Consider the following 22,273-nt stretch of genomic DNA (forward strand, 5'->3'; position numbering starts at 1 on the left):
CAACAATAACTTGGGTTGAATGATAGCCTACTTGATTGATTTTTTACCCTTGCTAGCTTGCTGATCTGTCTCCTAAATGGATACGTCGGTCGTGTTGCCTGTTGAGGCAGAAGGTTTTGTTCAAAGTCTGGAAACTTTCTCCCTCCGGGAGATCGGCTCTCCAAGGTAAGACTGCCGAGCTAGCAGATTAGCAAACTAGCCGGGGTGACATCAGGATTTGGATCAGATCGTCAGGATCAGATTTATTTGATAAAACCTCCACATTGTAAGGTGTGAAAGGCTATTTTTTCCATTGGAGAGAATCAATTAAGCATGCCTTCTAATGGTAACGTCTCCTTTTAGAAATGAATAGCACTGTCGAAACTAAATTGCCTATCAAATACAGTAACGTTAGTTTATGGAAGCCAATTCCATGAAGATAACATAAGATACGATAAACTTTATTGTTCCTGCAGGGGAAACATCAAGGACATTAAAACAAAATGGAAACAGCAACCAACAGCAGCGTAGAATAACTTAACATCATACACACCTCAGTGTGGGGTAAAAACACATCATACAATCAGGCCATTAGATAACTCATCAACATACTTTGCAGGGAAAATGCATCAAACAATCATACAATCAGTATGCACTATGAGACACAGTATGGTCTACCTGATGGAGGAGTTAGTTGTTCAGGATGTGAGTGGGGTCTGCTCTGATTTTCATGGCCTGTCTATCCAAGTATAGGCTGCCAATTCAAAAACTTCCTGGAGATAGGCAGCTCTGGTGTTGGCACCAGTATGTGCTGTGCATGGCAAGTTGCCCTCTGTTAACATAAAGCATGCAGACAAGCAACGAATACACAAAAACAGCATCTAGCCTATGCAAATAATCCAAACATAGTGTTAAGTTAGGTTAACAGTAAGGGTAGAGTGTTTTTTAGTTGCTGTGGCTGTTAAATTTGTCTACTCTAGCAGGTAACCAAGCATCGTTCGGAAGTCCTACTCTCATTATGTACCCTTGACTGGTAAAATAAGTGAGTGGCTGGTGAATTTTGAGATTTTCCAGCCTCCGTGGCCTGTCCTGTAGACACAAGAGTTATTTTTCTGTCATGAATACAAGACATGTCTTGAATTGAAAATGGGGTTGCAAGAGTATTAGTATTCCAAAGACTGTGAGTCATAACTCTGCTTCTTGATTTTGGTCTCTGTGTGTTGACAGGTGGTTCAGACAGCATGAGTATATAGAGAAACTCAACATGCAGGCAATACTGAACGCTTCTGCTACGCACGACGAGTTCATCAAGGAGCTCCTTGTGTCACATGGAAAGGTGATTGCCACCACTATACAGCCCTGTGATGTTAAATGTCAATGGCATTCAGCCCAGCCCTGCAACAGTGTAATAAAAAGCCTATTTAGGGGCTGGTCCTCTTGTTCCTATTGCTTAGAATGATGATAGCACAGTAGAGACATTAAAAACAGGCAATCATTCATCTTGTTCTTTTCCTTTCCCTCTCTAGATCCCCACTTTGGTCCACGAGATGATTCTTGTCGAGCTGTGGAAACAGAAAGTGTTCCCCATTCTTTGCCAGTTGCAGGACTTCAGTCCCAAGAGTACATTTCATCTGTACATGGTGGTGAGTGGGACTAGTTGTAAAACGATGGTCAGTTTGCACTGCAGTGGTCATAACTGCTGCCATTTCCTCTTCTGCTTTTCTGACCCCTTAGATTCACCATGAGGCCACAGTCATAAACCTGCTTGAAACGATAATGTTTCATAAGGTGAGTGTGTACACAAATGCATATCCCTAAGTTATGAGCTATGTGTATTTAACATGGACTATATTAAAACATGGATGTGATCACACAGTGAGTTCATGTACATTCCTGCTTCATTCTTTTAGACAGGTTGTTATTTATTTGTAAATAAGTGCTTTGTGTGTGGTGTAGGATTCATGCGAGGCAGCTGATGACTCTGTTCTTGACTTGGTGGATTACTGCCACCGCAAACTCACCCTGCTGGTCAGTAAAACCTCTAGGGAGGGCGCCCCGACTCAGGACCGACACAGCCTGACAGCAAGAGCAGATGCATCCTCCATACAGGTAAAGAGAGTTTCTTTTTAACATGGATTGGTTTCAGGTGTACTTCAGACTATTGCAGCGTAGTCTTTCTTTAACTAATCAAATCTTTCTCTTGTCCTGGTGAAGGAGTTGCAGATTCAGAGTGCTGCGCTGGAGTTTGAGATCTCCCTCAAGGCTTTGTCTGTGCTGCGCTACATCACTGACCATACTGACAGGTATGAGAACCTCCTGGCCACCAGTGAGGTTTAGGGATTAGAAACTTACATGAAAGAATCTGCAAGAATTCATCCCACATTTTCAGGCATTTACAGTTCACAGTAAAGCACTGCATTGTTTTTTTATAGACTGAGAGAGAAACACAATGCTGCTGGTGAAAATTGAGTGGGTTTTTTTTTGTGTGTGTGTTTTTTTTTTTACAGTATCAGTGTCATCAATCGGATGTTGTGCACCCATAACATGCCTTGCGTATTGGTCCAGCTGATCGACTGCTGCCCTTGGAGTCGCTACAGTTCAGGTATATATCGCATCACATGCATTAAGATTTAACTCAAATATGTCCTCATATTTTCACATCTGTTAAAAATTGCCATTTTTGCCTCACAAGTGATCCTCCATTCAATTGCACTCCTGTCTCCCACTATAGGTGAGGTAGAAAAGTACATAAATGGCAAATGGCAGAAGATCCCACTAGAGGACCAGTTAAAGATGACAAAACTAGACGGCCAGGTCTGGATTGCTCTTTACAACCTGCTACTAAAGGAAGACTGTCAAAGGAAATATGACTTCAACAATTTCAACAAGAATCAGCTTCTGAAGGTATATTATAAATAAAACAGATTTTTCTCAGACACTGCAACGAGAATTTGGGTCCCCAAACTTGTTCCTTACATTTGTGGTTGTGTGCTGTGCCACTGGTATTTTAGTTTGTTAATCAGCGTATATGATATGATAAATCATATCAATCATCGGCTCCTCCTCCATCCAAGTGGCTACTGGATGTTAGCGCCAAACTGAAGCTCAGGAAGTGTGTGAGTGCCAGATCATTGTCTTCCAACATCATATCTGATCTCCTCACTCGTCAGAACACAGATTCAGTTTCCAGGGGTTGTTTTGACTGAGGTGTTTCCTGCTATTATTAGTTTTCTGTCCCTCTTCCTGCTACATTAATTATGTAACACGAGAGCCTTGTGCATCATCCTGTCATCACAATGCTTTTTTTTTTTCTTCTTATACAGTCTTCATAAGACGTTAGATAATTTAGGTCTAAATTATATTGGAAAATGTCCATTATTATTCCTTTTATACTTGTTGTTCTTGTCATTCATGTGCCATAGCTGCGGGGTTTCTTGACAGAGGTTTTGATGGACCAGCTGCCAAACCTGGTGGCACTCCAGCGTTTCCTCGCTCATCTTGCTGTTACAGACCCTGCCCCTCCAAAAAAAGAACTCATTCTGGAACAGGTACACACACACACACACACACACACACACACACACACACACACACACATCTTTATATCTATGTCCCTCTGCATTTACCTTTGACTTATATTTAAAAGCTTTTCTCTACCTATAGCTCCCAGAGATGTGGAACCGCATCATGCATGAGAATTCTGGCAAGTGGAAGGCTGTTGCTAAGTATCAAGTCAAAGAAACTTTCAACCCCTCTGAGAATGACCTGAGGCAACAAGCACAGAGGTAAATACTGGAAGCATGTGACCAGCTGAGCACTGAAGGGACTTAGAAACTGTACTCAAACAGGCACTCTGGTCTCTGTGTAAGCCAAGGTTATTTGTTTCCAACAAGGCTGGCCCAGACGTACAGCTTGGATGTGATGGAGAGTTTAATCCCTGAGAAGCCCAAGTGTGGCTGCTGTGGGAAGGAGGCTGCAAAGAGATGCTCTCGCTGCCAGGGAGAGTGGTACTGTCACAGGTAAGACACAGAATTAACTCTGTTTCTAAATGCAAACATATATCCAAGATGATCAGACAGTACACTTTTCTGTAATGATGTATGTCTTCAATAAGTGTTTTTGTTTTATTGATATATTCTAAATATGTCTGTGTAGATTCATTTCAGTCATCCAGGTAGTAAGATGTCCAAGAAAATAGAAACAAAATCCACTGGACAACTGATGAAGCCTTCTTGGATGAGTGGCGAAACTTCTTCGACTCCAGTCCAGTGGATTTTGTTTCTATTTTCTTGGACATACTCTAAATATTTTACTTGTTTGGATGATATAGATAAGGGTCTAAAGTCTTGTTTGCCTGCCTGTTGTTTGCAGAGAATGCCAGGTGAAGCACTGGCCTAAACACAAGACGGCCTGCCAGCTGATGACAGAGGCTACAGAGAAGATTCAGAGGGATTTGAATATCAAAACCTGAGACAGACTGCTGAGGCAAATACTTGGACTGAGGGCGGATGGAAATCTTGGATTATGAGAGGATGAGAACAGATCTACGTCTATGCATTTAGACTCAGGATTCCTATACATTTCAAGAGATTAGATTTGGGTTTATGAGCAACATTTTTCTAATAATCCTGTTAGTAATGCCAGTGAAGTCAGTCATGTATCAACTGAGGAATTTGATCTATATATATATTTTTTTTTTAGAAAATGAAGCTGTAAACCTATCTGTTGTTGTTGTTGTGTGTTAACTTTTTTGTCATACTGTTTTAACCAAAAGTTCATTTCTTTAATGACCGTGTGGTCTGATCGTTTGAACCTCATGATTAGAGGCTTCCTCCAGCTCCTGTGTGCATGCCTTCTCTGTCAATGAGATTTTACATTCCTTTGATCTTGGATTTGACAGCGGGGAAATGAGTGCACTTCACTGCACCAGAAGCAAATTAAATTGTCTTAATGAGTTCCCTTTGATTTGTCTTTTTGCACATTGGTATTAGCCACCACAGCATTTAGATCTTTTAAAACTACACGTATCTGTGAGAAATCCAAACTTTCTTCTGCATATAGACGGATTAAAAAAAAGTTAGAACATCTCTCATCAATAGTCACTCAGTTAATGGCTAGAAATGTCTGTCCCTCTTCTTGGTTAATATTTCTGCTGGATATGTTCAGACTTTGCCCTCAGTGATTGTTTACTTTAAATACAGTTGGTCTGAGTTGTCACTAAAGACAAGATAAAAAAAGATTAAAAGCAACATCAAATGAGATGATTGTCTTTAGTACTGAGTGTTATAATCATAAGTATTAGGTTTAACAGGTCATTTTAGATAGATTTTCACTGCTGTCCTGAGCGACTGTTTACTTTAAATACAGTTGGTCTGAGTTGTCACTAAAGACAAGATAAAAAAAGATTAAAAGCAACATCAAATGAGATGATTGTCTTTAGTAGTGAGTGTTATAATCATAAGTATTAGGTTTAACGGGTCATTTTAGAAAGATTTTAACTGCTGTCCAGAGTGAAACCCAAATCCATCACACAGTCACTGCATGTCTGGAGAGGTGGGGGCCTGAACACGCCCACTGCTGCGCTCCGGACTCAGAAGCACCCCCTATGTGAAAATATTCCGGATGTCAGTCTCATCTCACTTTCTCTTCTTTTATGATAAGCTGTTTTCCTCCTACAGCACAATAAAGCTGACAAAACTAAAAGATGGGTGCCTCGAGGACCGCTGTTACGGTGTAATAGGCTACTTCTCCGGGGAGCGGGGGCTCCGCGGCTCGCGCCGGTGACAGATAATTTCCAGAGATGAACCCGAGGCTGCTGCTGCACACCTCCGTTACTTGGAAACCGACAAATTCTTGCGGAAACTTTTCGCGTTGGCTGGAAGAAGTTTTGAGACAAAGCGGCTGCCGCGGGGGTGCTGCTTCCCCCTCCCCTGTTTTGGTAAGTTAGACGGAAGATAAAATGAAATTGTTTTGCATCTCTTCATAGTTTTATCAACCAAGCAGACTGTTTGAGTCTGGTCTGAATTTTCATCATCCGAGTTCCCCAAAATGCACCTCTCGTTGTTTTATGGAGGGAGGTATGGTTTATGAAGGCAGGCAGTCAAGTTTACCGCTCAGCTGATTTAATTGAAGTAATATTTGGGTTTTAAATTGGGCTTTTAGTCCCCCGGTACTAAGGGCAAGCCCGACATGTCCCGTTAGAAGATGGCAACATCCAAGGTATTACGCAAGAGCATGTGTAATGACTTGGAAAATGTTTTACGCTTCCACCGAGTTACCAAATTGTTGTTTTGCTTGGTGGTGTATCAACTAGTTTATTGTTATTTGTCCCTGTCAGTGATAATGGAGGCCAGGCTGTGAGTGGCAGCATGTCTTGGGGGGAGTTCATCGAGCTCCGTGACCTGAGGCTGGACACGGAGCAGATAGAGCTGACCGGCACGCAGCTGCCCCGTCTGCCTCCCCGCCTGGAGAGGACCAACGCCTTGAGGATCAGCCCGGGGAAGGTGCCGGAGCTGCTGAGCCGCGTGGGCATCATCAGACTGCTGACTGACACCAACGATCACCGGCTCAGAGAGGAGAAGGGCGAGGGACACAACTTCCAGCCCTGCAGCCATGCTCAGCCCACATGGTGTGACCTGTGCGGAGACTTCATCTGGGGGCTTTACAAGCAGAGCCTGCGGTGTGCCAGTGAGTTATAGGGGTGTGTGGGTGTGTGCATAATGCGTGTGTGCACCGCAGACATGCTTGTTTCTGCGCAGATGCATGATCAGCACTGGGATCAAGAGGAGATGATTTGGTGATTACAGATGTAGATATAACCAGAAGAAACTCCACCAGTGTAGCCACAGACCCAAACCATTCTATAGGCTATACTGTTGTGTATATCATGGCTGCTTACTGCTTTATTTGCCGAGCTATACTGTATAGTTCCAGCTCGTTGTGTTTCAGCAGAAGTAAATGTGTTGTTTGTTAGAGAGGCTTCATTCGAGGACTGCACTGTTCACTGGGCCTCAAAAGGTTTTGATTAGCAGTTTCTATAAAGCCAAACATTACCATTCCCACCAGCATGTCAGTGCCTCACACACATGCAGTAGCCTAGTTTAACTGGTTTTATGTGGTTTGGTCATTACGTAAGGTCTGGATTGGCGGACAACCTGCATGCTTTTCTCACTTTTAAGACTCATCTTCAGAGTTGCAACTTCCTTTTCATCAACTGAAACCTACTGAAACATAGCTGCTGTTTGTGTAAAGCATGTAGCGTGCAATAAAAATGCATTTTCTTTAACAATAATCCGAACTTGAAAAACCAGTCAAATAATTATGAGACAGAGACACTAATGTAGAGCTTATAATAATAATAATAATAATAATAATGAGAATGAGAATAATACATTACATTAGCACTTTTCTCAGTGCTCAAAGACGCTTTACAAACACAGGATAAAACAATTTTAATAGAGATATATATAAAAGATAAAAATAGATGAGAAAAGGAAATATATAAAAAAAAGTATGAGTCATGAGATGAGAGGGAGGTAAGGGGGAGAGGGGAGGATTAGAAGATTAGAGGTCAAAAGCAAGAGTGAATAGGTGGGTTTTGAGGGCTTTTTTGAAAGATGACAGAGTGTTGTCCTTTCGGATGTGGCTGGTGAGGGCTTCCAGAGGGAGGGGGCGGCTTACACTAATGATCCAAGCAACCACTAGCTTTGTGAACACCATGAACACCTAGTAAATTAATTTAGTTTAGCCTCCATTCTACATCTGTATGACTCATGATAGTTTGTCATGACCTCAATATGTCTCTGTTTTCAACTCTATTTCACAGACAGCTGCACTCAACAGATGAAATATTACTGTTTGCGCATGATGCATCTGAAGACAAGTCTACTGTTTTGTTTTTCGAAAGAGAGAGAGAGAGAGAGAGACCATGATAACAGCATGGGATAGCGAACCTAATTGTAATTACCCTAAATGGCCAGTGGAGGACATCACCTATTTACAATTACAAACTGTCTAAAGTCAAATGTGTGGTAAATGTTGCCAAAATTGTTTTTATATGTATTTATATATCCGTCTATATATGTGTCTGTTTAAATTCAATCAATTTCTATCAACTTTGGTGAAAGCACATGATTTGATGCGATCTGTCCTTTCTATCCCCGTCTCATTGTTACTCCCACTCTTGCAGACTGCAGATTCACATGCCACTACCGCTGCCGTGCCCTCATCCAGCTAGACTGCAGCTGGGACCGAGGCTCTACGGTCGACCACACGTGTGTTGTGGAGCACACCATAGAAACGGACACAAATGTGGTAAGGACCTTAGTAGCTGATAAGGAAAATATCTATTTAATTCGTTCATTCGCTCATATGCAGCGGTGCATACAATCAAAAGTGGAAGTGCTCACTGTCACATTTGTGTAGCCTACATGTAACATTTTAACATAAGTAACTTATAATCACAAAATTACTACCATTTTGAGACAGTGGTATAATTACTGTAATCACTGCATGTTATGTTGTGTGCTACCTGGTCATATTTAATGGGAAATCTGACGAATTGCTTTATGCAACAAAACTGGAACCATTTTACATTGCAAAAATAAACTTGATTTCAGTTCCACTATTCTAACTGCATAGCCTCTACCTCACATTACCTCCTCTGAACGCATATTTGCTGTTATCAAGGGCTGTTAAAAGCTCATTCTTCTTCTTCTTGTTCCTCAAAACGCATGCAGAGTGATGCCAGGGAGGGGGGGCAAGCAGCAACATCCTCTTTGTGACAGGAAGCAAAGGGGTTTAGGGAAGTGTCTTCATTTTGAGAAACACAACATGCTACACAACGTCGCACCTGTAACACTGTCCCAAGTTTAAGTTCAAATTATTTGTTCCCATAGTGAAATTCTGTTTGCCGAGTCAGTGAGCATGGTGCTGCACACACACACACACACACACACACACACACACACACACGTGCATACACATACATAAAAACACACACAGTACCAACAAATAAGAAGCATAAAAATCGGATGACATTTCAGTATGACATGTATAGTAAAACACCTTCATTTGAACACTTGTATGGAATAATCAGAATTCGGTGGAGGCATGAACCATCCTGCTGGTCTTTATAAGCAAGGAAGCAGTTTTATGTTTTAGCCCAGTCTTCCCTTGTTTAATCCGGACATGACACAAACGGCACAAATGATTTAATAGTCCTGTTTTTTCCTGTAGGCTGGCGGACTTCATCCCCTTCTGATGGAAAGGGATGAAGTCTGCCAGCCTACCGGAAAAAATGGATATAATGAATTTAATGGGTGGCTAGGGTCAGAGACCGCACACGCTACACAGCATGCAGATGGGATAGGATCATCGTGTTTGTAATCATTGGAAGCTAAAATGTTTTCCCTTTGGTCCAGCCTAGTTGTAAAGCCTGATCTAAACACAGAGTGTTGTATGGAGATATTGATACTTGAGCACAGGAACAGACAGGAGTCGATCTGATCAATTAGTACAGTGGTTCACAACGTGGGGCCCGGGGGACCACCAGGGGTCCTTGAGGGGGTTCCAGGGGGTCCCCAGCAAATTGATGAATTGTTAAACTTTAGCATTATTTAATTTAAAAGAAGTTAACACAATTAGAGAATGTAGAAGACTGACTGTTTTGATCATGGTTTCACTGTTATCTCTCTACCTACAATACAGATAGTCATAGAATTCTGAATAAAATCATATCTGACAATAAAAATATTCTCAGATTTGGGTCGGAGAGAAAAAATATGTCATCAAATGGGGGTCCATGGCCCTAATGTGGACTAATTTAGGGGTCCTTGATATGAAAAAGGTTGAGAATCACTGAATTAGTAGACATAGAAGTTTAATGATGTATGATTGGAGCGGAACACCATGAACAGAGTCAGTGATGTTAAGTCTCTTTGTACTGAGAGAGACCTGTGATCTCTATAGTAGTCAGGGAGAGTAATGACAGATAGTATGTCCTTCAAGTGACAAGATATGGCTTCCACATGTCTCCCCATGTCTGATAGCTGACCTAGACGACTGATGCCCCAAGGCGAACGGCCTTGTAGCAGGAACATCAGGCACACCATGAGACTTACGTCAGCTTGGTCAGTCATATACAATTGGTTCACACAATCTGACTCCTTTGGGGTTGTAACAAATGTAACTACGTTCTGTTTCGGTATCTAAACAAATAATTTATCCTGATTGCAGATGCTTGTGAAAAATTAGGGGATTACTTATGGTAATACTTTGAAAGTGAAATCAAGAATCTCAGAAAGCCATTTAAATAGTGTCAGGCGTTATACTTCTTCACAAAAAGTGGCACAAAACAAAATTTGTTTGTATGAACTTTGTAATTTTTCACCTTTTCTTATCTGTACCATGCCTTTATACCTCAAATATGGTGAAAGCATGAGCTCCTCTAGACCTTTTTCCTTTTTTTAGCTGATGCACTTACACCTTTAAGTTTGTCACTATGCATTTGTGTTAATAAACTGATTATTTTGCTTAGATTTTTGTCCAGCTAATATTTGGCAGTGTGTAGAATATGTCTTTGACCTCATCACCTTTTTTTTTTTTACCTCATCTGAGGTTTGTTCTGTGCACCTGCAACAAAAGTGAGTCATCAGAGCCCATCCCCTTCTACATTTTATTTTACCTCAAATACGGCAAAGTAAAACCGAAAGGCCTACTGAGTTTGTGAATAATCCCCTTGAATTACATTATTACAACTTTGATGGGGTTAACCAGCAACTGTGGTGGGATATGATTGGGATTTTCAGTCCAAAAAGAAATGTTAACTTTGACTGCAACCATAGGCGGCGTAGATTTGAATGGGGACAGAGGGGCAATATCAGGGGAAGGAAGAATCGTTCCGCCTGACTATTTCTGCATATATTTCTGCAAACATATAGGTTACTTGTATTTTTACTCACTCTGTTTTTAGGAGCACAGCTGAGTTTCACTGAAGCACACTTTTTGATTGGCTTTTACCCTGTTACCTTTTACAAAAAAAATGAAGCCCTTCTACTAGTTGTTTGAAACACTTTTTAATGCATGCGTTTAGGCATTTTGACAACAAATTTGACTGCTGTGTTTCATATTTTGAGTAATGTTTGCCCTTGAGTTTAGCATTGTCTTACTGTATTTCACATTGACCAATATGTCTTTGCACTGTATCAGACCTGCAGACTTTTCTTGTGTAAATCTATAAATCTTTTGTTTCAATCTTGCCAATGAAGTGAGGGAAAAAGGAGTTGCATTTAGACCCCTACTATGGAGTAGCCTGTCAGTGTAATTTGCTGCCCAGAATTCATAGTTTGATACAGTGTGTGTCCCCCAAAAGCTGAAATGAATCCTGTGCTGTTTGGCTGGAAGTGTAGGCTGTCTTAATTTGTGCTGGGTGTCTTTTTGTATCTCTCCTCACATGTTGGCCCCTGGCTGAGCGACCCGACTGGCCCCTCACATGATTCCCTAGCATGTCGCTCTCACGCTGCCATTATTGTGTTGACACACAGGAAGAGGGGGGTTAGGAGGGCGGTGATGTCACCAGGGAGTTGGTATTTCCTGTCGGCGTCCAATCGGGACCGGTCGCGCTGGTTTTGTGTATTTTCCAAACTCAAGTCAACGGACCTGGGTGGGGCCACGGCGGGGGGAAGGAAGCGGGGCAGCTAGGGCGGGGGCTGGAGCGCATCCTGTTCACACAGTCGGTACAGTGGAAACGTGGTCGGTTTGAGAAAAGGAAAGTCGAATTAGTTTTTCTAGACTAGACAAGCCTGCCGTTATCAAAGTGCTCGAATAAACAGTTAAGCGCTATCACAGAGATATTTAGCCGCGTGCGAAGTCAGTTGTTTGTTGTCGAGTTATATTTACTGCGACTGTTGGAGACAAGTTCCTCATTCTTGGCAGTCTTTACTCGTCGAAAAGTGGTATATCTTCGTACTTTCTGTCGTCGCAGCTCAGCCCCCCGTTTCTACCACGTTAGTCGTCTCTTCGTGGTTTTAGTGTAGTCAGTATGACAGAAGTGGCTAGCAGCAGCAGCAGCAGCGGCTCGGACAAGACTCCGTCCTTCGAGATGACCTGGGGCAGCTCGGCCAGCAGCGGCTACTGCAGCGAGGATGACTCGGACACAGAGTTTGAGCAGTACTTTACTGCCCGGACATCTTTCATTCGCAAACCCCGCAAAGAGAAGCAGGTGAGAAGGGCGGAATTTATAATGCAGGCTTGAATTAACGATATCAGCATAGCATACTATGATGAGAGCTCAGACAGCTGTGTGATCCGCTTTAGTGAAGGTTTACTTTACCCGTTCATTTCTGGCCCTATTCAGAGTTGATCATGTTAACCTGTCTATTTTTGGCTTAATGTGATGCTGTCGATGCCTGTAGGGAAATCCCCCCCATCCTCCTCCACAGAGGGGTCAGAGGTCAGGGTGAGTTACAGAGCAACACCCCTGGAGCTGGTAGGGATTCCAGTGTTTTGCTCCAGGACACTTAAGCAGAGCAGATGACTGCCAACATGGGGGCTTGAAGCCAATCCTCTGGTTGTAGGCCCGGTCTCTTACTTCCCAGTTTTGGATACACAAACAAGGAAGTTCTTCTTTTCTCTGCCACAACTTTTGATCATGACGGTCTAGTTGTGAGTGAACCTCATGAAAGACATGACATGTATGCTACCTCAACTTCAACAGTTTGCATTAATCAGCAATGTAAAGCAAATATATATAATATTTTTGTATTGTAATACACACACACACACACACACACACACACCCCGAGCCAGCCGAACTCTTACTGAGAACAACCCACACCTTCATGTTTAGTGACACATACTAGTAGCTACTCAAGTTTCCCAACACACACCATTCATTCCCTGTCTTTCATGTCTGCGGTCATTGTACTTTTTTCTCACTAACAGACATTTAAGGTTGGGCAGAATTACTCATGGAGTGTTTTTGATTTGGTCATTGCGTAGGAGATCATGTTTGAGTCTCATGTTCCTCTTGATACCCGCCCACTCACCTATCAGTTTTTATTGAGCAACATGTTATTTCCTGTAAAGTTCGTCACAATGATTGTTGTTTTGTCTCTGTGCTGAAACCATTTTACAGAAGCACATTCAACACAATCATTTTGGTATCACACTACTTTTGTGGACATGCAGAGAACATGCAGTTGGTGCATGTTTTAAGATGCTACTTCCATATACTACCAGGCAGATACTACTATACTTCTCATATGTTGACTTATTGATTACTGAACAACTGCACATTAACTCGGCAGCCCTTCAATCTGCCTAAGGATCACTACTATTGATCTTGTACAGCTTGACATCAATTTATGTGCTACCCGGCTGAATTAATGCTCACAACTGTGGCCAGTTTGTTTTTCATTAGACAATCCAGTGTTCAACTGTAGTTCATCTCATTTTGAAGTGATTGGGAGACTGGATAGTGTTTGAAAGGAATATGCCATACAAATTTTCATAATTGATCCTATCCTTTACTTATGCTTGTTCAACATAACAGACCCATCTGTATCAGTGTCAGTGCTGAAGTTAGTAACATCCAGAGGGATTTATGGATATTGATCCAAGCATTTTACTCATCAGGAAAATACACCCCTGCCCCAATCCTATTTAGTGATCTGAGCAACTGAGGGCTAATTGCTACACAGTAAGGAAAAAATAATCTTGTGCTTGCCAGAGTTTTGTTGTGCTCAGTGAAATGTTCTTTTCATTGAGGAAGTAACAGTTGAACATTAGACACAGGAAGAGCCTTATTGAGGTTGCTGTGTCAACGACTGTGGATGGAATGGACTTGCAGATGCTATAGGCCAAATGTGCATGACTGAAAAATGACTGGGAGTGAATGAATGGGTGATGAGGCAGCTGACTTCACAGGATATGCCTGTAAAACAGAGGAAGGCATTGTCTCTCCCACTTGGTAACGAGGGGGGGGAAGCCTGAAAGCGGAGGCTATTTTTACATGAATACCGAGTTAAGGAATGTAGTGCAAAGCCGTTGTTCGCAGACATGGCAAACAGCTGCAAGTTCCACATGGCTACACCCACCCCACCCCACCTCCCTCCCTCCCCCTCTCCCTCCCGCCCCCTTCCCCATTGCATGATAGGAGGAGTTGCAGAACAGGAAGAGGGTAGAGCTGACATCATCGCTTTTGCCTTTGCTACGTTGACAGGAAGTTTGGAGTCTGATGCAACTGATACTAACTCTGTGAAAGAAAGAGAGTGAAACACAAAGTCCCTATTGAACAAACCTATGATTCCAAAATATTGTTTGTAAATTTTATAAATCTCTTGTAATCTTCTAGACTACAGTAAGCAGTCCTGTTAGAATAATTACGTTATGTTCAAACTAAATCAAACTTTCATCTACACTGTTGTTGCTAACACACAAAAGCTTCACATCTCCTTGTTTGTTTACTCTGTGTCAAGTAGATTTTGTGACCATTTTGGGTCCATGCCATCAAAACACATTTTGCAATTTCAAATAGTACATGGACATCTACTGGATAGTAATAATTATTTTATTAATTACTGAAAAGCTTATTGAACATAGTGTTAGTTTCCCATGTGGAAGCCTGACCAGTCTAAATTCATTTGATGGGCATCTCAGCCACACTTACGTCATTTTTTGGTAATTGGATTAATATTAGGTTATCTCCAAGGTCTGTTGTTTATTATTTTCACTCTGTAATCTATGCTGAATGTGATGTTTTCAAGGAACTCAAACTACAGTATGCTCAGTAAAATGACTGTACCCAGTTCAGTGAAGGCTCAATGCTGACACCTTGTGGTATAACACTGTAACAGTATTGCAAATATAGATAGACATAATGGACATTTATCTTATCACTGTCCTCTCTAGGATGAACAAATTGAATGGGGGAAACAGGAGTTGACAACTGCAGAGATTCAGCAGAAGGTGAAGGAGTACAATGCTCAAATCAACAGCAATCTGTTTATGAACATGGTGAGTACTGATAATGCGCACCCAGCCTATGCATTTTAATTTAAGAAATTTCTTCATTGAGTGCAATGATCTTATTCTCCTCAACAGAGCAAAGATGGTTCCTACACTGGGTTCATCAAGGTACAGTTCAAGCTGGTACGGCCCGTGTCAGTTCCACCCCCAAAGAAAGGAGCTGCAGGACATGATGGTGGAGGGAGGAAGACTGGTGGAGTGAAGCGTCGCACCTCCTTCTACCTGCCTAAGGACGCGTCCAAACATCTGCACATAAGCTCCCGCACTTCTGCCCGAGAGGTCATCGAGGCACTGCTGAAGAAGTTTACCGTGGTGGACAATCCTGGCAAGTTCGCTCTGTTTGAGCGCAGCGAGCGTCATGACCAAGGTAAAGCTCCCGTTGAATTCAATTAACTTGTTTAAAGGTCCCATATTATGCTCTTTTTAGCAGTTTATAACATTTCCCAGTGGTCTTTAAAACAAGGTTACGAATTCGGTTGCAAAAAAACACACAAATCCAGCCTCTGTGGTGCCTCTCAGTTTCTCCCCTGTTAAACTATGCGCTGTTCTGAGTGGGCGGGGATGCTATGATAATGAGGCGCTGCTCTGATTGGCCGCCTGATCGGCTGTGTGAGGGGGGGAGGGTGCAGATGCGGAAAACTCCACCCTGCCATGACCAAATGATTCTTTTTTTTACTTTTTTCATTCATATTTTGTTTGCAGTGATCTAAACTGAGTCTTTTTGTCTCCTCCTCCCTCAGTTTATCTTCGTAAGCTACCTGATGATGAGCGTCCGCTCCACCTGCGTCTGTGTGCTGGGCCCAATGAGAAAGTCCTCAGTTACGTGCTGAAGGAGAATGAAACCGGAGAGGTCAATGTGAGTTTAACATGAATGTAAAGGTGGAAGATCCAAAACACATCTTGGATCATACACAGATGGTTCATTCATTTACTCTGCATACACTAATGCACAATATTTCTCTCTTCACCACCTGCAGTGGCATGCCTTCTCTATGCCCGAGTTGAAGAACTTCCTGCGCATCCTGCAGCGTGAAGAGGAGGAGCATGTCAAGCAGATAGTGCAGCGCTATGCTCTGGCCCGCACTAAGATGCAGGAGGCGTTGGCTGGCTCTACCCCTGGCTGAGACCACTCTGCCCTCGGGGTTATCATGCACCTCTTGGCTGGAAAATCATCTCAAGATGACCAGTCATCATTGCATCCAAAGATCCCAGAGAACACAACTCAACACCTCTATGGTGAAACGAGAGAATGAGAGGGCGCAAGACGGTGAGAGAGAGCTAGCGCGAATGTGCGTGTGAAATGGTGAGAGAGATGAAAAGTGCCTTACACCTGGAGAGTCTGATGTGCCTGAGAGAATGAGAGTTGATAGCATAAACGACTGTGGCTGATTAGACATTGGTTTTATCCAGTAATGTCTTTTCATTATTGGGACGATTTGACTATCCTATGTACCTCAGCTATGTCACTTTAACTTCAAAGAGGATGTCAGTGATGGGTTTGCCATTTTAAGATATCAAAAATCCCTGTGTCACTTATACACTTGATCCAGTGCTGTAATCAAGCACTATAGTATAGTTAAGCAGTTAATTAAATCTCTGGAAGCTGTTCCTATTATTTTGCTAACATGCTAACAATTCAGACCAATTACAGGAGGCAGCCATGGCATGACCCATGACTGACTTTGTCATTTTAGACAAAGTCAAGCAGTTCCTAGAACAAGCAACCATGCAAACCATGCTTTGTACCTCATAAATGATATTTCACTGGCTGTTAACCTGTTGGAAAGTTAAATACATGTTTGTCGCTGAAAGGTATTTGGATTTTCATTTGACCCAGGCCCAAAGTCTGCTAGTTCCTTTCTATGCACCTGTATAGGTGCAACTTTTATTTTTTTTACTGTCCCTTTGTGAGTATGACTGATGTATGGACATTTATATGGAATTATGAATGTCAAAGAGAGCAATGTCAAGGTCACTTTGGTTGACTGTGAAATCTTCAATGAAACTTGTTACAATATGCTTAACTGGAAGCAGATAATCATCATGTTTGTTCTTTGTGTGTTTTTCTGTCCTTTACAAAACGATTCTGTCCTGTTATTCAGTTCACTTGTCTTTGACTTTATCCATATGCACAAGGTTACTTGTTTTGTCAACTTTTAAATGTTGTGACAGATGTGCACTGTGTTCATTAAAAAATTTCCTCAACTTAATCATCAAGAGTTTTTGTATTATTTAAGAGAATTAATGTAATAAATTAATGTATGCGAAAAGCTATTCGGGGACTGAGTATAAAACTGTTAATATTGGGTATAATAAGTGCAATACAAATTATATATATATATATTTTTTCATGTAGCCAATATTTCAATCAACATATGTGTAACATGCTGTCGACTGCTCATAAATCTAATGTTTTCCTTCAAAGTAGCTAGTATCTGTACCACCTGCCTGCCCAGCAGCGGCAGCAGCTGTCAAATCTCTTCCCTCAAAGTCAGCTGACCAATTATCATCGCTGGGATCAAAACGTCGTGGCCAGCTAACGGGACCATCAGCTAGCTGGCTGCTGATTAAAGTTATGTATTTTGAAGCTGGATAGCTAAGGCAAGAAGTGTTAACAGCAAGTGAGGAGATACAACTTGGCGAGAAGACTATTTCGGGAGTACTGTGAGTTTTTTAGGTGGGGGACAAAATGATCCTGTGTGTGTGTTTTACTGACAGACCTTTCTGGCTTCTCTAGCTAGCAGTAGCCATCTAGCTAACGTTAACGCCGCTAACCTGTCTCAGTACCAGAAGCTAACACGCTAGCTAACCTAGTTGTGGAGTGTAGGTACCGTTAGCTAGCGAATAATTACTAGCTAGATTGACAGGATACTTACGGCCGCTTATAATAAACATAGACGGTATATATTAGCTACAAAACAATGGTTCTGTTTTTGAGTAATGTTAGCAAGGTAGCTAACGCTATGATGAACAAGCTTGTTAGTTTGCGGTGTGAAGGTAAACCACTGACTCGCTTGTCGAATGGCCCAGTTGGTTAGCTTCATGTAACTACTGTAAAGCTAACTTGGCGTTAGTAAACATGGACACCTTGACATGGCAAAAGCAACGTCAGGTTAGGGTTAGCGAATTACATTAGTGACAGCCATTTAATGTACATTTAAGGTTGACAAGCTTGACGTTAGCTACTTAATAGCGCTTGTTTTTATCATTTAGCGTGAATGGATTGGATCTATTCCCCATACAGTTATGTTTCTTGGAGACAGTTGCGATGCATTGGATACGTCCTTCTTTTGAAAGGATAAAAGTGCCTTTCCTCCGATGGGCTACCAGTATGTTAGGCTGAAATGTCACACAAGTTTGCACTCAAGTGCCCACTACCAAGCAGCAAAAGGCTGGCTGATAATGTGTCCTTTATTTTGTACACTTTCATTTTTCAGATCCTGGCTTTGTTAAAGAATTGGGAGTGTCTGGCCACTTTACCGATTTAAAGCTTAAACTGGAGACTATGCCCCATCTGTGAGGATGGGAGGAAGTGGATCCAAAGCCAAAGGTGTCTGGCCTTTTTCAGGCACTGGAGCTGCAGGTGATTCAGCCGGGGAGGGGAATGAACAGTCTTTGGCTCGTCTCAAAGGCTCCAGAAACGCAACACCATTTGTTTTCACCAGGAGGAGGTAAATGACACATGCTTAGTAAGAGGTTACTAATTTCATCTTTTAAATTAAATCTGATCTGGTGTGATTTGTAGTGCATTTTCAGACTAACCTGTAGTTTTGTGTTCATAGTTCTTTGTACTATGACGAGGATGGGGATCTTGCGCATGAATTCTACGAAGAGACAGTGGTGACAAAAAATGGCAGGAAGAAGTCCAAGCTGAAGAGGATCCAGAAGAATCTGATTCCACAGGTGAGATGATGGAACCACGTTGAAATTCCTGTGTGTCCTGGGGTTGGGGTGTGTTTTCAATAAATTGTCATCTCCATTGAATATGGCTGTTGTTCTTTTCAGGGAATTGTGAAGCTCGACCACCCCTGTATTCATGTAGATTTCCCCATCATCCTCTGTGAGGTGTGAAGAGTCGCACTGGACTTGTCTACCGTGAAGTACAGCCACAGGTCTGCCAGTCATCTTAGGTTCCTCTCTGAATGCTTGTACTCTTCTGAGAAAATAGAGATGGAGTAAGGTCTTGTTCCAATCTGAAGCATTTTGGTCAAGACTGGACCTTGGGCTGGAGAGAAAATGAGAAAGAAACTGGACGTGTGAAGTTGATATTCTGGATTAAATGTTAAGAGCAAATGTTTCACACCAGTGCAATGTGAATATAAATTGCATAAAGATGAATACATTTGAATACAACGATGGTCAGAAGATGTCCCGTTGACTAAAATCCATATTTTGAATTTCACAAAAATAGAGATGGTTCAGGTTTTTCTTCCAACTACCCAACAGTTTCGCAGCCAGTGTGTAAGCAGTCATAGAGAATACATCAAGTGGAGTTGTATTTCCTCTTGTGAGTTTTTTGCAGGAAAAAAAAAACATCCTTGATGTGAAAAGGCTTTAACAGTTCTGCCTTGTGTGAAATGTAAAGAGTGTTAGCATCTGTGTGTGTCTGTGTATGTGTACATGTGTGCACTTAGGTTTGTTTGAGAGAATGTGTGTGAGAGAGATGGAAGATGTAGTAGCTCTAGAATAATGAAGGATTGTGAAACTCATTGTATATATGGTCATGTTCCTGTAATATATTGTCATGTCTAAGTCTGTCTCTGTCATTGGAGCTCAGACCTGCACTAGTGAACATGATGTAAATAATTTCAGATTTCTTAGTTGGAAATACTTGAATAAATGTGTTACTGAGCTAAATATCTTGAGTCCAAAAATGTCTAATTCACATATAACTTATTGCTTTTTGATAGCCTTTCTACTACATCTGGATTATGGTCCTAACAGTATCTGCGCACACCTACAGCATTTGGACAGTGACATTTTGGTTCCATGTTCTTGTTACTTTGGATGTGAACTGATGCAGTGTCTATCACATTAAAGTGCCAATTGCCAGCTTTAATTTGAGGGGGTTTCCATCCAGAAAGACAACAGTTTCAAAACTAAAACCTTTTGTGTACATGGTGCCACCATTTTAGGCTACGATAAGTAATTGGACAGGTTAATATTATATTCAGTCAAGTGGTTATTATATGTAGTTTCATGGCAGCTGAAAGTATAACCCCAACATCACCAAATGATGCTTCTCTTTCAGTGTATCTTGGTGAGCTTCAAGACTGGTGTACAACGGAAGCATGTTTTTTTCCCCCTCCCCACTAATTTCCCTACTGAGCTTTATGCAAGTAGTAGGGAGGGAATCTGCAGCCATTATTTTGAATGAAATCCAGAGAAACACACTACCACGTTGTTTAAGGTATAACAGCTCTACTCTAGGTGGCAGCAGCAATCTGTACTTGTACCAAGTTCATAAGTGAGCTTTGGATGGCCTCTTATTTCCAGTTTGTTCTGTACTGTTCGCTGTTTGGCAGTCATGTATGTTTACTCAATCACTTCTAATGATGATCCTATGCAAGGAGGCTGTTTTCAGAAAAGAAATACTGTGTTTGCGGTGAAAACTGTAACTTAAGTATATGCTGGTGTTGCCAATTGGTATAGTATCTAATTTTTCAGGGCAATGTAAGTCTGTTTCAATGTATAATTGACAAAAGCCACATAAGAAATGGGTAGGGCTTCAGTTTGCAGGCATCCTCTGGTCTCTGTAATCGTGTGGAATGCGGTTGGGTGTGTTTGGGGCAAGAGGTCAGTCGCTTTGATGTATTTCCTCTCCATTGGTCTTTGATGTTTTGTTAAGAATCCTGTCTGCTTTAAAAGGAAGCTTCTAGTAAAACCACACAAATTTATGAACTTCATAAATATAACATTGTGCAGAACAGTTAAGATTTGTGTTTATGAAGTCAAAGTGTATCTGTTGTCCAGTGTTGTGCATTGTTTTCTCAGGATACATCTAACATAACTGTTTTAAGTGAAACAGAAGTAGTTATTGTGGCCTATTTTATACAAATGCACCTTTTTAAAGAATTTTTTTTTTAGATTATGGCACTTTTTTGTGTGGCATAGTGTGAGCATACACAGTGTACATGGTTCACCAAGACCAAAAAATGACTCTCTGCGAGAACAAAATAATGTTAAACTATCACAACTGCTAAGAAAAAAACACTTTTGGGGGAAATTAGAGTGAGGCACTAGTGTGGAAAATGCTTAAGTAGAACCTGAAACCATGCGACCTGAAACCACATTTAGATATATTTAGGTGCTAAAAGCTGCAGTGAAAGAGGTATACCAGCCAGTGTAAGACACAGTATCTGTGTCTGTTTTTTGTTTTTGGCATTTTTGGGGCCTCATGGGACATTCAGGTATTCTTCACACACTTGTTAATTTACCACATAACTTGTATATTCAAGTTAACAGCGTTTTGGTACTTGTTTTGCTAAGGGTAAATGAGATCCAAGGTAGCAAGCTGAGCTGTATTACACAACATATTTAAAGAATCACTGTAGCATCAATAAACTGATTCATGGTGTTTTGTTTTTTGCGATCTTGCCACCCAATAAAGAAGGTGAAAGGTCAGTTACACATCCCAAGCTGTTAAATGCAGTTAAGACTTGGCTGTTCAAGTATGGAATACTAAATAATTCAAAAAGGTGTACTTAGGTTTGTGCTTGTAAACTTAGTTTTGCAAGTTTAAGCTCGCAACCACGGACCTGAAGGTACAACATTGCAAAACTAAGTTTACAAGCACAAACCTAAGTGTACAAGTACACGTTTATGAATGATTTAGTATTCCATATTCAAGTGACATTTCCCAGTTTGTGTCAAGGTAAAACTCAGTTGTTAACGATTAAATTCCCAGCATCCCGGTTTACAAGATAACCTGAATGCATTGCAATTCTTGAAGGGTGTGTTTCCAGTTCCCTGCCATTGTTTTCGCTTCCTGATTACCGCCTGACTACTGCTGATGTAATGTTCAGGAGCCAGAGGTCAAAGGGAAGCAGAGGCTAGAGGGAAACCGGCCATTCCTTTGTTCCCTTCCCTCCCCCCTCATTCACACTGGTAATTCACTCCCTACATTTTCCTAAAACACTCAGAGAGACAGAGAGAGCGAGAGAGAGTGAGAAACCGATGACATGGGCAGGTGAGTCAGCAGAGCTTGGAGAACAAACAGCGGAACAGACTTTGACACAGGAAAACATCTCACTTCCAGACCCCCACT

At 41.6% G+C, this 22,273-nt stretch overlaps 3 protein-coding genes across 7 annotated transcripts; all 3 read left to right on the forward strand.

Annotated features, from left to right (window-relative positions):
- Nucleotides 1-76: 76 nt before the first annotated feature.
- On the forward strand, nucleotides 77-4,450 carry zmynd10 (zinc finger, MYND-type containing 10). 2 transcript variants are annotated; one of them, XM_071530666.1, is made up of 12 exons: nucleotides 77-165; nucleotides 1,207-1,315; nucleotides 1,506-1,622; nucleotides 1,714-1,767; nucleotides 1,936-2,088; nucleotides 2,194-2,282; nucleotides 2,487-2,581; nucleotides 2,711-2,883; nucleotides 3,402-3,527; nucleotides 3,643-3,764; nucleotides 3,873-3,998; nucleotides 4,351-4,450. In XM_071530666.1, the coding sequence occupies exons 1-12, from the start codon at nucleotides 77-79 to the stop codon at nucleotides 4,448-4,450; spliced, it is 1,353 nt and encodes a 450-aa protein (XP_071386767.1). The 2 variants fall into 2 exon arrangements, with proteins under 2 accessions (XP_071386767.1, XP_071386775.1); XM_071530674.1 differs by having other exon boundaries at nucleotides 2,720-2,883.
- Nucleotides 4,451-5,633: 1,183 nt separating this feature from the next.
- On the forward strand, nucleotides 5,634-17,206 carry LOC139653736 (ras association domain-containing protein 1-like). 3 transcript variants are annotated; one of them, XM_071530685.1, is made up of 7 exons: nucleotides 5,634-5,917; nucleotides 6,317-6,666; nucleotides 8,168-8,292; nucleotides 14,890-14,994; nucleotides 15,082-15,373; nucleotides 15,747-15,862; nucleotides 15,984-17,206. In XM_071530685.1, the coding sequence occupies exons 2-7, from the start codon at nucleotides 6,348-6,350 to the stop codon at nucleotides 16,128-16,130; spliced, it is 1,104 nt and encodes a 367-aa protein (XP_071386786.1). In that variant the 5' UTR covers nucleotides 5,634-5,917; nucleotides 6,317-6,347; the 3' UTR covers nucleotides 16,131-17,206. The 3 variants fall into 3 exon arrangements, with proteins under 3 accessions (XP_071386786.1, XP_071386805.1, XP_071386795.1); XM_071530704.1 differs by lacking the exons at nucleotides 5,634-5,917; nucleotides 6,317-6,666; nucleotides 8,168-8,292 and adding exons at nucleotides 9,964-9,977; nucleotides 12,049-12,199; XM_071530694.1 differs by lacking the exons at nucleotides 5,634-5,917; nucleotides 6,317-6,666; nucleotides 8,168-8,292 and adding an exon at nucleotides 11,708-12,199.
- Nucleotides 17,207-17,532: 326 nt separating this feature from the next.
- tusc2a (tumor suppressor 2, mitochondrial calcium regulator a) lies at nucleotides 17,533-19,934 on the forward strand. Of its 2 annotated transcripts, none has more exons than XM_071530772.1 (4): nucleotides 17,533-17,683; nucleotides 18,444-18,677; nucleotides 18,789-18,909; nucleotides 19,012-19,934. In XM_071530772.1, the coding sequence occupies exons 2-4, from the start codon at nucleotides 18,529-18,531 to the stop codon at nucleotides 19,075-19,077; spliced, it is 336 nt and encodes a 111-aa protein (XP_071386873.1). In that variant the 5' UTR covers nucleotides 17,533-17,683; nucleotides 18,444-18,528; the 3' UTR covers nucleotides 19,078-19,934. The 2 variants fall into 2 exon arrangements, with proteins under 2 accessions (XP_071386873.1, XP_071386882.1); XM_071530781.1 differs by having other exon boundaries at nucleotides 17,533-17,670.
- The last annotated feature ends 2,339 nt before the right edge of the window (nucleotides 19,935-22,273 follow it).

This window comes from Centroberyx affinis, unplaced genomic scaffold (assembly GCF_046629955.1).
Source record: "Centroberyx affinis isolate AG114_WGS23_722 - 3 ecotype Tasmania unplaced genomic scaffold, CSIRO-AGI_Caff_v1 ptg000136l_1, whole genome shotgun sequence".
Taxonomy (NCBI): Eukaryota; Metazoa; Chordata; class Actinopteri; order Beryciformes; family Berycidae; genus Centroberyx; species Centroberyx affinis.